The following is a 12,935-nucleotide window of genomic DNA, read 5'->3' as shown; positions in this document are numbered from 1 at the left end:
AGCGAATAATTAGTGTGCGACAGTGCAACCTGCAGCGCACTTGGCCACACTGAGCGCTCCCAGCAAATTTTAGCCAAGGCAGCGAAGCGTTTTGCCAAAAGTGTTCGCATGTAATAAAAGTTTACTGCTCACGAGCAGACAAGTGCCGATGTTTTTATGGTTTTACACAGTAATAAAGTCCAATCGGGTCTTTCTGAGTATAACTTTTCAATATTAGCTATTTTGTATGTGAGCCAACTTTTCCAAGTTTCGCTGCCTTTGCCCTGTAGCAAATTAGGCGAGCATCAATCATTTTTCCATTATAGCCGGCATAATTAATGGCCGGCAAGATGGTGCGCTAATGCGTGGCCACAATTACCTTTATCTATGTATGCAGCAATCCTTCGCGTTGGCCCAGCGCAAATAGCAATAGTCGCATTAATTTACTCATTGACAGCGTTGCTGTAGATTCTTAATGATGCTGCGGTATCTCGTTTTCGCCATAAACGCAAATATTGACAAATTATGTCTGTGTGCGTGCGTTATGGGTGTGTGCGTGTGTTTGCTGTCTTGTGCTGTGTATCTTGCGGTTGGCCCACATTGACGCCGGCGCCCAGTGGCCCAGTGCAAATAAACACACACTTAAGCCACGCTATTTGCACAGTTTTCGCCCCGGCCGCAGATTCGCTCGGCGCTTGGAATAGATGCAGCAGCTTTCTACTGCCAATGCCGCCTTTTGCACACTTTGTTGATTTTTGTGGTTAGGGCAACAAATGCTTTTATTGTGCATGAAATTGCCCAAAAAAAATTAAAACACAGAGCAACAAAAACACACGCCAAGTCTTAGCTACGTAAAACACAAACAACGCTCGCTTTGTATTCCGTTCTTCGCCGTCTCTTTCGCGCGCACGTTCGCTCGCTCGAGGTTTATGCACTTGCTTTTTATTTTCGCCGCACTTTTCGCTGCGACTCTCACCGCGGCTCGCGTTTGTTTGTGTTGTGGCGTGTTGTGTGCGCGTTTGCGCCTCGCGAAAGACTGACGCCGCTTGCGACTGCTGCGCGCGAGCTCTGCGGCCAATTGTAACGCTGCGACTGCGCAGCGTTGACGCTGCTGCTGGTGTTGCTGCCTCTGCTTCGTTTTTTGTGTTTTTTTTTTCACTGCCAAACATTTTTCACGTTTCCCCTTTCAGTCCGCCCGCCGCTGTCGCTGCTGCTTAAGGTTAATAAAATTACATGCCACAGTTGCCACAGCAACAGCAACAACAGCAGCAGCAACTACAACAATAACAATGAAGTAATTTTGTGAGCCTATAAACCAAAATTTCTCAAGTTTTACGTTGATTTATTTAATTTTGCCAGCGCGTACTTTTAATGCAATTTTTGAACTTTAGTGTGACATTTTCCAGCTTTTGTTATCTTTTCTTTTTTCTTGTTTTCGCTCTCAAGTTTGTTCAACACATTTGCTTGCATTAATTGAGTTTCGCTGCTGGGCACAATTGAAAGGTAAAAGTAATTTATATAGCTCAATTAAAGCAAAACAAAGCTTTTAACGCTTTGCGAATTGCCAGCAATTCTGTTGCCTAAAAACTTTGCCATTTTCGAGCACTCAAAAGCACAATTTGAGTACGTCTCTGGCCCCAGCAAAAGCCAAGTGAAAGGTTGCTCAAAGGCCTGTTGAAAAGCAGGCGAGCGTGTAGAATCTCTTCCGAATGGGATGCGGCCAGCAATGTGACAGGGTTTTTGGGTCTCAAATGCGACTTTACGAATTGAGAATTCAAATGATATTTTGAGTGGAGATGCGAGCACGTTGAACTCAACTGGGAGATGAGCTCCAAGGCAAGACTTGAATTTGAATTGCATGTAAACTAACTTGTATATCCAACTGGATGACAGATTTTTATAATAGTTGAGCCAAGTATTTTTATATAACCATAATCCAAGTTATACTAATTTCATCACATAAATCAATTAGCTCTTGAGCCATTGTTGCAATGTCGTAATAGCGACAAATGCTTAAAAATGAAATAAATTTAAAGTAAACTCAAGTGATGTTGGCAATGCCAAAGGGTCGCCCGGCTGGGTGGCAAGCAATGAACTCAGCTGAACTGTGAGCACACCAAACAGCAACAACAATCACAATAACAACAACAATAAGAGCGACAAGTAAACACGTTAATTGAACTCTTGACGTGCCGCTGGCTGGTGCGTTGCTGTCGGTCTTGCTTTGGCTATTTCGTCATCACAGCCACAGCGTCACCTAGTTAACTGTTATAAGTGAGCGTGAGTGAGTGCATGAGTGTGAGTGCGAGTGCGAGTGCTTTATGTTTGGCCTGATGCACAGCAACAATGGCAGCGGAAATGCGTTACTCACACTAATGCAGTGGCAGTCAGACGAAGCACACACTCAGTGCCGGAAGTGAGCGAGTTGCTCATAAAAATACGCATACATATGCACATACACACAGAGCGAGAGAGAGAGAGAACACACTTGGGCGTGTGTGTCAACCGTATGTGTCGCTGAATAGAGTTGCCGCACGCAGTGAAGCGCAAATTCATTGAAATGACGTAAAGCAAAAATTTGTAAAAGCAGCGCCCCAAAAGACAAACTCTCCTCCACAATTGCCCCCGGAATGGGGCACGGAGCAGCATTCTGGTCAGCGAAATGAGTTGAATATGTTTTGACGTGTGACGACGCATGCAAATGGCATGCAAGCCTTTTGGACACGGCTCTCGTTTCGGATTACACATAGGGCCGACTCCTGCGAGGGGCAGCACGGGGGCTGCTGTTGGTTGGCTCAGAGCACCTCTGCTCGCTTTTGTTTACAGCTTGCGCTCATTCTCTCTGCTCGCTGGCCGTAACCGATGGAATGTACGCTCATACACGAATTTGTATTTATGAAAAAAAAAAGCATGTTTGCCATTCCATGTGGCAAAAAGCGATTTTCGTGTCATAAATTAAGTCAACTGCGACGACCAAAGCTAACATTTTGTTGCTTTGTTTTTCGGTTCTTCTCCATTTCTCTGTGTTTGCGCAATATTTGCTGGCCGTGGCCTGGGCATTTCTCTTCACTGTGGCTGCTGCGCACATAAAGAGGTTGTCAAGTGCCGTTTGATGGCCTGCAGGATGCGCCAAGACTGCAACAAAAACACGGGACAAGCGACAAGCGACAAGCCCAAGGCTGCGGCCGAGCAGGAAGCGGGCCGAAAAGTGTGTAGGAAACAAATACATATTCATTTATATACATACATACATATACTTATAAATATATTTAGTTATAAATATTAAATAATGCTGACAAGCGTATTGAATGTTTCTGCCAGCCAGGCTCAGGGATTTATAGAGTTAATGGAATTTTGCTTTCGCTGTCAAGTCAAACTAAATGCTATAAGCCCGCATACAAAATTTACAGGAACAACACGCCCCCCAGACGAACATTTCAGCATTTTAAATGCAGATCTGAGCAGCGTTTTGTATATATTTTGTATCTCTGGCTATCAAAGGAAATTCGTCCCCAGTGCCGTTTAATGTGTGCTCGTGCGTCAGCATCTCGACGCAGTCCGGTCGAGGCTGTCTGGCAGCGGCTGCACGACTCGGCGTCTTGCAACAGTAATGCGAGCACAGTTGCTGCATACTTTCGTGAGTGCCCCGGCGAGGGTCAGTTCTGTGATTTGTTTTTGTGTAAGGCGAGGAGTTGTTTATGTGTCCATTCTATTTGCAACATAGGAATTTATATTAAAGTTGAGACTGCTCGACTAGGAGATACCCTGAACACTCCAAGCTGATATTCAAATCATTCTGCACTTTTTTTTATGCACATTATGAAAATTCTTGTGAAGACGGACGTATTGAAACTTTTAGAATTGAATAGGAAGAGAGATGAATACGATGAGATATGTATAAGATATAGAAGGTGGGGAAAGAAGAGGGACAGAGTGGAAGGGAGCTTAAGGGGAATGGCGAGCAAGGGGAAGAGCGAGGGAGGGAAAAGGCTAGGGAGTGGGACGCATATGTGGGATATACTTTGTCGGCTCTACAACGTCTCCTTCTGCCTGTTACATACCTTTAACAAAACCATTATACCCAGATTTCCCATTGAAAATGGGCTCAGGATATCAAAAATGAACGAAACGAAAAAAATACTGCCGTCAAGTGGCGGAAACTACTTGAAAAGCTCTAACGATACGAATGTTGCACCAATTTGCATCTTCCACTGCAGCAATCTGTTAGCCTTCCACTTGCACTCTCTTCTTTGTTCATGCTCGTTGGCTACTCAGGCTGGGATGCTGAGGATATCGTGCCGCATGCCGCATGCCGCAACTCTCCTGCCTCGGCTGCATCTGATATTATTCCCTAGTTGGATTGTTTTGCTGCGAGGGCGTCAGCGCGTTTGGGCATTGGGGCGTGGCCATTGCCAGTGTCTGTGCCTGCGTCGGTGCCTGTAATAGCGGCTTAAGTCTGCGTGGCAGCTCCTTGGGCAGCTCTTGAATTTTTCAGCTGCTCAGCTCTGACGGCGGCGCGCGCCTTTAAACTTCCAACAACAAGAGCCGAAGTGAAAGGAATCCAATATAACGGTAACTTGAGCACACAGCAGCAGCAACAACAATAATGAGATCCGCAGCCTCCATTTTACTTTTAGCTCGAATAACATCATCAACAATAAGCCAGCCTCTCGCCCAGCCGTGTGGCCTTTGCCCTCTGCATATGCAGAAGAAGAAATAAAACTTTTTACGCTGAGCTTTGCGCTTGTCCCTTTTCTTTTCGTTTCTTTTCTCTTCTTGTTTTTGTTGTCGTTTCCCAGTGGAGTGAATCAAAGGGAAAAGCAACTTGTTTACCGGGCTTACGCCATATTTGTTTTGTTTACTTTCCATGTCGACTACGAGAGAGAGAAACACTGCAGGCATGTGGCTTAAATAAAATAGCTTAAAGGCAGCTTTTTGATATGTATTTATGTTGTCAATTTAATAGAGCAGGAGCTAACGGCTTGCACTTAGTTACAGAAACAAATACAAAATGTGTGAACAATTTGTTTCTAAATGTTTTTCGAGCATCTGCAATTCGCCGTAATTCCCTTCAGAGTGCACGCTCATAACACTTGGCCATAAAGTTCAGCTACACATAAACTTATTTCACATTGAAATATTTGCAACAACAACTGTCAGCTTGGCTAACCGAAATTGTTGTGTGTGTGTGTGTATATATATATTTACATTTTATTCGAAACTGTCTGGTGCCCGGCAGCGGCTTATGAATGTAAACAAGACAGACAAGTCCAATGGGGCGTGTGCGAGCAAAGAAGCAGAAGATGATGAAGACGAAGGCTATGCCGGAACGGAATAAAAACTGAATGCAAACGGAGGATTATAATGGAAGAGCGAGCGCACGTGTGCCGCATGCATGTCCCTGTGCAATTGAGGCCCTTAAATTACATCGAGTGCATAAAGTTTGGAAAGAAATTGATTTGATGCACTTTTCTTGTTTTGCTGTCAATTTGCATGGCAAATTCAAGCGCAATCGCAGCGGATAATCTAAATAAGCAGCCATTTAATAGGAAACAGTGACGGATAGACGGACAGACGGCCGGCTGGATAGTCTGGCAGGCAATGCAATGTCGTGCAGAATATCGTAAACTAATTACAGATAGTGCCTCAAGGCAGAGAAGTGCCCTTGCACTGCCTTTTGTGGCATTGCAGCGGAGCCTACGTCTGCTGCCAATTTGCTGTTGTCTGGCTGCAGGCGCTGTGAAAATTGTTTTCGCCCCTTGCTTTGTTTCATTCTTTTCCTTTCGCTGCCAAAGCGTTTCCTTGCTGTCGTTTCGGGTTGCTCCTTTTGTGCAATTAACCATGAAATATATATACATATATATGTATATATGTATGTGTGGCTATGATTGCAGTAAAAATGTGTGCATCTCCATTAAATACAGGCGAATGCAATTATTTTCTATTTCTGTGGCACAGGCACACATGCATATTTACACGTATGTGTATATATGTGCATGTAGTGGTGAAAGTTTTTATCCTCAACTAATTGGTAAACTTTTCCGAGGCTGTTCACAGCCACACCACGATTTTGTTCCGTTCAACCTCACATCCCACACAGAGGCTATCAACATTTACTATTCCTGAAGCTTCATAATTAAATTTACAAAGTTTGCCAGCAACCGATTGCTATGGTTCGGGTTGCTGTGGTTGTTGTTGTTGTTGATTTAGTTGTTGCTGCTTCGGTTTCCGGTCAAATGCAAACTTTTTAATGAACATTGAAAGTCGAAGTTGCCAGCATTTACTAGAGTATTTCATGCAAATTTACTCACACATTCGATCACATTTATGTTGGTCCTTAGGCCAATAAATTCCTTCAAACACTTGTAAAAACAACAATTTTCTTTTGCTCTTTTCAGGTAAGTTAACAACGCCGTTAAATACAGCTGGGGAAAGGTCGAGCCGTAGACGATAAGTATGCACATTCTCTATCTTCCACACACACACACACACACACACACACACTGACTTTGTTTCTATCTGTCTCCCTCATACACACACAAATACTTGTCTCACTTGCACGCGCACGTTTAAAGGCATTTCGGAAAATTTGTATGTCAATTTCAATGAAACTTGTGGAACGTGACAAAATGTCAAAGATCTGCTCCCAGGCAATGCCTCCTTCACACTCTCACACTCACACACACACACACACAGCTAAGGCTGTGCCCATCTGTATGTTGGTATGTGTGAGATATGCATAAATCGATTTGCTTATATCGAAAGTAGTCGAAAAAAATTTCTTGTGTCTAACAACTCTATCTGCACCACAAACACAAATACACACACACACACACACACACACACACACACTCTTACAAGCTACATTCTCTTATTCCTGGTGTTGTTAGCTGGCTGTCAATAAAACAAATTTATTACTCGGTACATGCAATGGCCACCACACAGAGCACAGCACCACCCGCACCACTCTCACTCTGTATCCGCTCTGCGGCTATGCAAATGAGGCAGCGGCTGTGCGTATGAAATGCAGCGCATAAAACTGCCAAACCCTGCCCAAACACAATCCAATTTGCAAGCGCTGTCCGCAAAGCCAAAAAATGCAAAGAAAAACACAAACAGTTTAAATATTTTGGCCGAAAAACTGTAGCTTATGGCAAACAAGTTTTATTACGTTGCAGCGTTTGAATAAATGTTTCGAAATATAAATGTAGTGGCCAGACCAGCAGTTTTTGATATTTATAATTAGAGGCATAAAAACACACTTGAAAAATGCCAATAATAATAAATAATCAATTCAATTAACTAATTGCACTCGCATGGCAATTAGTTCCCTTTGAAATGCAGCTGAATTTATTTAGAGCAGAATTTCATTGCCAGCCTAGAAGTATGCAACATATTTTAATTTAGATCTAGTGCGAATGTTGATTCCAGCAAAGTTTGCACAGCATTTTGAACTTTCTAGAGGAATGCTATATAAGTTAGTGCTCGGCATGTAACGAAGCCATGTGACTAATTAAATTGTTGCCCAAATGTGCAGCATATTTCGAATATTTTCATCTAATTGCTATAGAGCCAAATCCATCAAAGAGACAGTTGAATAGCGCATTTCAATCCTAGTTTAGCCAACTACTCAACTGACTCCCGACGCTCAGCCGCCTCCTGCTCTGTCAGCTATCTGACACAACCCTTTAATTCCGCTGGCAGCTGGCATATTGGTATTTCAGCTGTGGCAGTGAATGGCAGTTGGTAAATCGTTTCTATCTAATGCTTGCTACCCAGCTGGTTCGGGTTGTGCCAGGCTGTAGCCACGCCGTGGACATCTGAGCTTACGCTTACATGTGGGCGCCGTTAGCCTATATTTTCTTTCCGCTTTAATTGCTGTTCTCCTTGTGATTGTGTTTCATATTGATGAGCCGCCGCGCTGCAATTTCGCTAATTGGAAACATGTTTGGAGGGCCACAGACTCTCTTCTATGGCATCTTTGTGCCACAAATCAGCATCGATTCTGCGGACTGAAGGGCGCTAAAGAAAATTGACAGCCGCTAATTGTAGCTGGGAAAATGAGGAAAAATTGAGCAGCGCAAAGCGTTAAATTTGCTTTGTTTTAATTTCGTGGCTGTGGCGTGCTAAGGGCAATTTAATTATGGGGCCCGAACATGCTCGCAAAAAGAACACCATAAAGTTTCCACTTCGGGCCCTTTTCACTGGCCAAAAATTGAACTGAATATGGACATGGCTGGGACTTTCCCTTGAAACGTTGGACCTTAAACTTTGTTCGACATTCTGATTTTTCCTTTGTCTTGGCCTTGCTACACACGTACAAGCACGCTTTTCTTTCTCGCTCTCTTCTTCTTTTTTCTTGGGAAAAAGATTTAAGACTGAAAACAAAAGAAAAGCCGAAAAGTTTTGCTCCGGCAAACTTAATCAAATTATTTTTAGATGGCAAAAAGTTCGATTATTTTTAGACTCGGTCAGGGAGAAACATTGAATAAACATTAGCCTTGATAGGTCAAAGATTTAAAATTACTTAGCTCAGCCATTTTCCACATTCAACTAACTGCGCGTGCCCTCCTCTGCGCTTCTCACGTAATTGAAGTACCCATTGGCTGACCCTTTGACATGAAATCAGCTCGTACACGACTTTCTCGTCTTCTCGTCTTGTGTTGGCCCTTTGAGAGCAGCGCAAGAGCTCATAAATTGGCTAGTGAAATGGCAACCCTACCATAAATATTGATGCCCAGTTGGAGCTTATTATATGCCGCTGCCTTTTACATGACTTCCGGCATACGTCATTGGCTTTTATGGGCCACAACTGTCGGATGGCATAAAGTCTCCTGAAGTGGCAAACCAGGCACTTTACTCACGCACACACACACACACACACACACACACACAGACACGGACAGGCATGCATATGTGCATGGTTTATTAGCGCCTGCTTGCCCTTTGGCCGCTAGTTGAGAGTTGAGCCACTGCCAGAGTAGCAATAAGTTTGGACTTACCGCTTGTCCCGCTGGCGAGATGATGTGGATGTTTGTGACGTTCGAAAGTATCCGTTGCCCATCGTGCCGCCATAGCAGAGGCTGTGACTCTGTCCGGAGCCTATTTTGACGCGCAAAATGTGCCGGATTCAGCGTCGAAGCAGTTGAAGCGCCGCGTGCCCTCCACGCCGCAGCTAGAGATTCCAGCTCCTCCTCCGCCTCCGCCTCCCTGATGAAGCAGCGCCTGCAAGTGGCAAATAATATGCTAGAAAATATATTCTCGTCAAAGTTTCCGCAATTAATTTAACTTGAGGCAACTTGGAAAAGCACACATGAGCCATGAGCCATGAGTCGTGGGTCGTGGCTCGTGTAATGAGCGCTCGAGTGAGGGCGCTTCAACACGAAGATGTGGCACAACACTTGAGGCAATCGTCAGCTGAAAAGTGTCCACGACAGCTGTTCAGGTGGCGTTCAAGTCCCGTCGAGTTTACACCTCGTCGTTGCCTTGTTTCTCAACTGGGCCAACATGAAACGAGCCAACCAAATGCGATTACACATTGTGCAATTTCCGCTCTGTGCACGACTGAAGGCCAATTTAAGAGCGCTCGCACTCTACAGATATCGATTATGGACTTCAGCTGCTGCTGCTGCAGCAATCTAGTGAAAAAAATGAATGGCACTTAAAAGGAAATGCCCGAAAATCAGTTAAGCAAAGACAGGAAAAACTTGTTAAGCACTTAGATGGTTTTGACTGTTAAGGGAGAATGATTCGAGAGAAAAGTAATGAACATTTTTGTATTGAGTGTAGTTTAAGCAACGGTTAGCTAAGAACTCTTAAATATAGTTTTGATATTATATTTAGGAATATATTGAAATTGAATTAAATTTAAAATTTATTAAATTTGATACTTTAATAAACAAAAAAATTATATAAATCCTGATATTCAATTTTATTTATGTTTGAGTCTTTTCTCATATATTTTTTTATTTTAATTTAAATTCATTAAATTTGATATTTTAATAAGCAAACAAAAAATTTAATAAACCCAGATACTCAATTTTATTTATGTTTGAGTATTTTATTGTAGCTTTTTTTTTTTTGAAATTTAAATTCATTAAATTTGATATTTTAATAAAAAAAAAAAAAAAAAAAAAATAAATGATTAAACCCAGATATTCAATTTTATTTATGTTTAAGTCTTTTCTTTTACTTTTATTTTTATTTATTTTTTTATTTTTACTGCTGTTCAATGCAGAATGCACCAGAGCTAAATCGATTCAATCTTCCCAAACTTGTGCTCATAGAGATTTTCTTGTGTCTGCCACATAAATTCAGCATTTCTTTCATTTATTCTCAATGCTCTCTGCACCTAATGACAGCACAATTGAAGTCTCGCCCAATTGCACTCGTCTATTTACCAAAAACAGAAATCTCTAAATTGTGTGCTCAGCACACATGCAGCTCAAAGCTGACCCACTGCACACATACTTAATATTGCACACAGGCTGCGCCCAAAAAAAATTGCAAAGAAGACAAATGGGAAAAAGTATTGCCTACTTTTGTGCGCATTGAAGTTCTTGGCTTTGTTTAGACTTGTTAGCCTCGCATGCGGCGGCTGCTAAGTGTATTGTGCAAACAGCGCAGTTGCTTTGGCTGTTTGCGCAAGCACACGCCAAGCTGTAGCCCAAGGTGAAGCTCCCTTGGCACACGCCAGTCGCATACCAGGGCATGAGAAGCATGAAAAGCCAACGCAACTAAAATATTAAAGGCCTAACACAATGGCCGCTGCGGCTACTGCGGTTGCTGCGGTTCTACAATAGCACACCAGCAAACACACACACACACACAAAGAGTGAAGAAAAATCGTCGCTCTTGTTGAGTTTTCCAACAACTACCAAAGTGCATGCAGCCTGCTTCCCTTTGGCTCGCTCGCTGTTTTGTGGTAGTTTTTATTAATTAAGTAAAGTCTTTGAATTGTTTTCTTATGTTCGTTCGAATTACACTTTAAAATTAGTTCATAAATTGCTGGATTTGGCCCTGATTTATACGGCCGCAAAGTGATTCGAACTTGAAAGCGTCATAAAGCGCGATTTATTCAATGCCCACGGTGTTCAAAATCTGGCTACAAATTTATTGCCCTGCATCTCATAAATAAATAAAAAGGGGGGAATATAAATACATATATATTGTATGTGCAGGAGGGAGAGAGAGAGCGAGTGACAGAGAGAGAGAGAGTGAGAGCGTGTTGTTTATAGCATTTTGCAATTTTCATAAATATTTGATTAGCTTGAAGGTATTTTGAAGTTATGTTTTTGCTGTTTTGATTTCCGGTTTTCCGTTTTTGTGTTCGGCTGCATATTTGGCTCTATAAAGTTTTGTGTATTTCGCATTAAGTTGCAAATTGTTGCTGCTTTTAAATTAAAAGCATTTCGAGAGGCCGAAGTGGGCCAATGCTGGGCAGTCGCATAAATAAATGGTCTTTAACCCACCAAAGTGGTTAGAATGGCAAAGGGCAAAGCAAATAGATTTGCAATCCAAAACCAAAAGCCAGTCAAAGCTTTATCATAAAGAACAAGAGAGAGAGATAGATATATATAGAGTGCGAGAGAGAGACAGAGAGTGGCAGAGGGCAGCGGGTGCTGGGTAAAATGCAATTTCTCTAATGCCCGGGCATTATTTATGTTGGCCAAACGAATCATTAACAGACAATTGAATAATAGAATGTTTCATTTACGAAAATTCGCTCGCATTTATAACTGAGATAATTTACGTGCCTCACACACAATCGGGCCACTTGGCACTTTGTCATGCATGCGGCTCATAATGCTGTGGCATGCCACAACGTCCCATTGCATCGCATCGCCCATACGCCCCCGTTGCCCGCGCTACTGTCACACCCACATGCCATCATCGCCCTCTGCATTAATGTCTCGCGCTGTGCGTGTCATTTCCTGCTTTTGATCAAAGTACGGGAAAAAGAGAGAGGGCTGAGTAGAAGAAGATGTCACAGGCCTTTTGCTTCTATGTCCTGCGCGTCCATGGCGCGTGTCTTCATCAACATTTCGGGGCCATTCACAGTTGCTTTTGTCTCTTTGCTGTTGTTGTTGTTGTTGCTGTTGTTGGCTGCTTTTGCGTTTTATTTTATTTCATTTTATTTTTTTAACACACTTACGCCGAGTTTGTTGATGTTTTTTATGTGCATTTTGCGTGGCGTTAACTGCACGTGCCATCAATTTTAACTGCGCTTTTTTCCCTGGCATTTCCGTCCTCTTCTTTTTCATTTTTCTCTTCTCTCTTTTTATGCGCTGCCCTTTTTCTTGGGCGCCGTATTTGCTTGTTGATTCATTATGCACCCGCCGGGCGAGGCTTCACGAGCAGCTGCTGCTCCTGTCTAACGCTTGTCATACATTCTATATGTATGAATGTATGTATGTATGTATTTGTGTATTCTAAATTTCCTTTTGCTTTCTCCTTGCCTTGGCTAACATCCTTCCTTGGTGAATTTTAATTTCTTTCTACTTATTTTCTGGCACGCCTATGTTTCTTTTCCTTTTATGTTTTTTCATTGTGTTTACGTTATTCTACTCTTATTTTTTGTGTGCTGCGCGCGCTCCGTTGCCAGCCGAAGATTTTGGTCGCCTCAATTTGAGGGAATTGAAGGAGCTGCTGCGAGCGCGCGGCGAGAGCGTGACGGGCAAAAAGCAGGCCCTAATTGAACGCTTAGTGAGTACAACAACAACGTCAACACCGGAAGATGCAACAACAACAACAACAGCAGCAACAACAATGCCAACAACAAGCTCCAATTTGTCGCCCTTTGGCTCCGGGGAGCAACAGTCCACCAGTCCGCCACAGTCAGAGTCGCTCGTAAATAACACTGCCAGCAGCACGCCTTCAACTTCCCCGCCCACTGCTGCTACTCCTGCTCGTACGCCCGGTGGCAGCATTTCGACTGTGGCGCCACACAATGGTAG

The 12,935-nt window shown here is 43.0% G+C and overlaps 1 protein-coding gene across 5 annotated transcripts in view; it reads left to right on the top strand.

Annotated features, from left to right (window-relative positions):
• Positions 1 to 12,935, top strand: part of MCU (mitochondrial calcium uniporter) — a 43,562-nt gene that overhangs the window by 25,628 nt on the left and 4,999 nt on the right. Inside the window, exons 3-4 of one of the 5 annotated variants that reach the window (XM_089260059.1) lie at positions 12,327 to 12,389; positions 12,584 to 12,931. The exons of 1 other annotated variant lie outside the window; for it this stretch is intronic. In XM_089260059.1, coding sequence (XP_089116185.1) covers positions 12,327 to 12,389; positions 12,584 to 12,931 — 411 coding nt within the window. Of the gene's footprint in view, positions 1 to 12,326; positions 12,390 to 12,583; positions 12,932 to 12,935 lie in introns of those variants that run through there. 3 more of the 5 variants (XM_089260060.1, XM_030383938.2, XM_018101919.3) reach the window with 3 other exon arrangements.

Source organism: Drosophila navojoa, chromosome 4, assembly GCF_054131105.1.
Source record: "Drosophila navojoa isolate 15081-1374.11 chromosome 4, UAZ_NAV_1.0, whole genome shotgun sequence".
In the NCBI taxonomy this organism is placed as follows: domain Eukaryota; kingdom Metazoa; phylum Arthropoda; class Insecta; order Diptera; family Drosophilidae; genus Drosophila; species Drosophila navojoa.
This window is presented reverse-complemented; position numbering and strand designations above follow the sequence as displayed.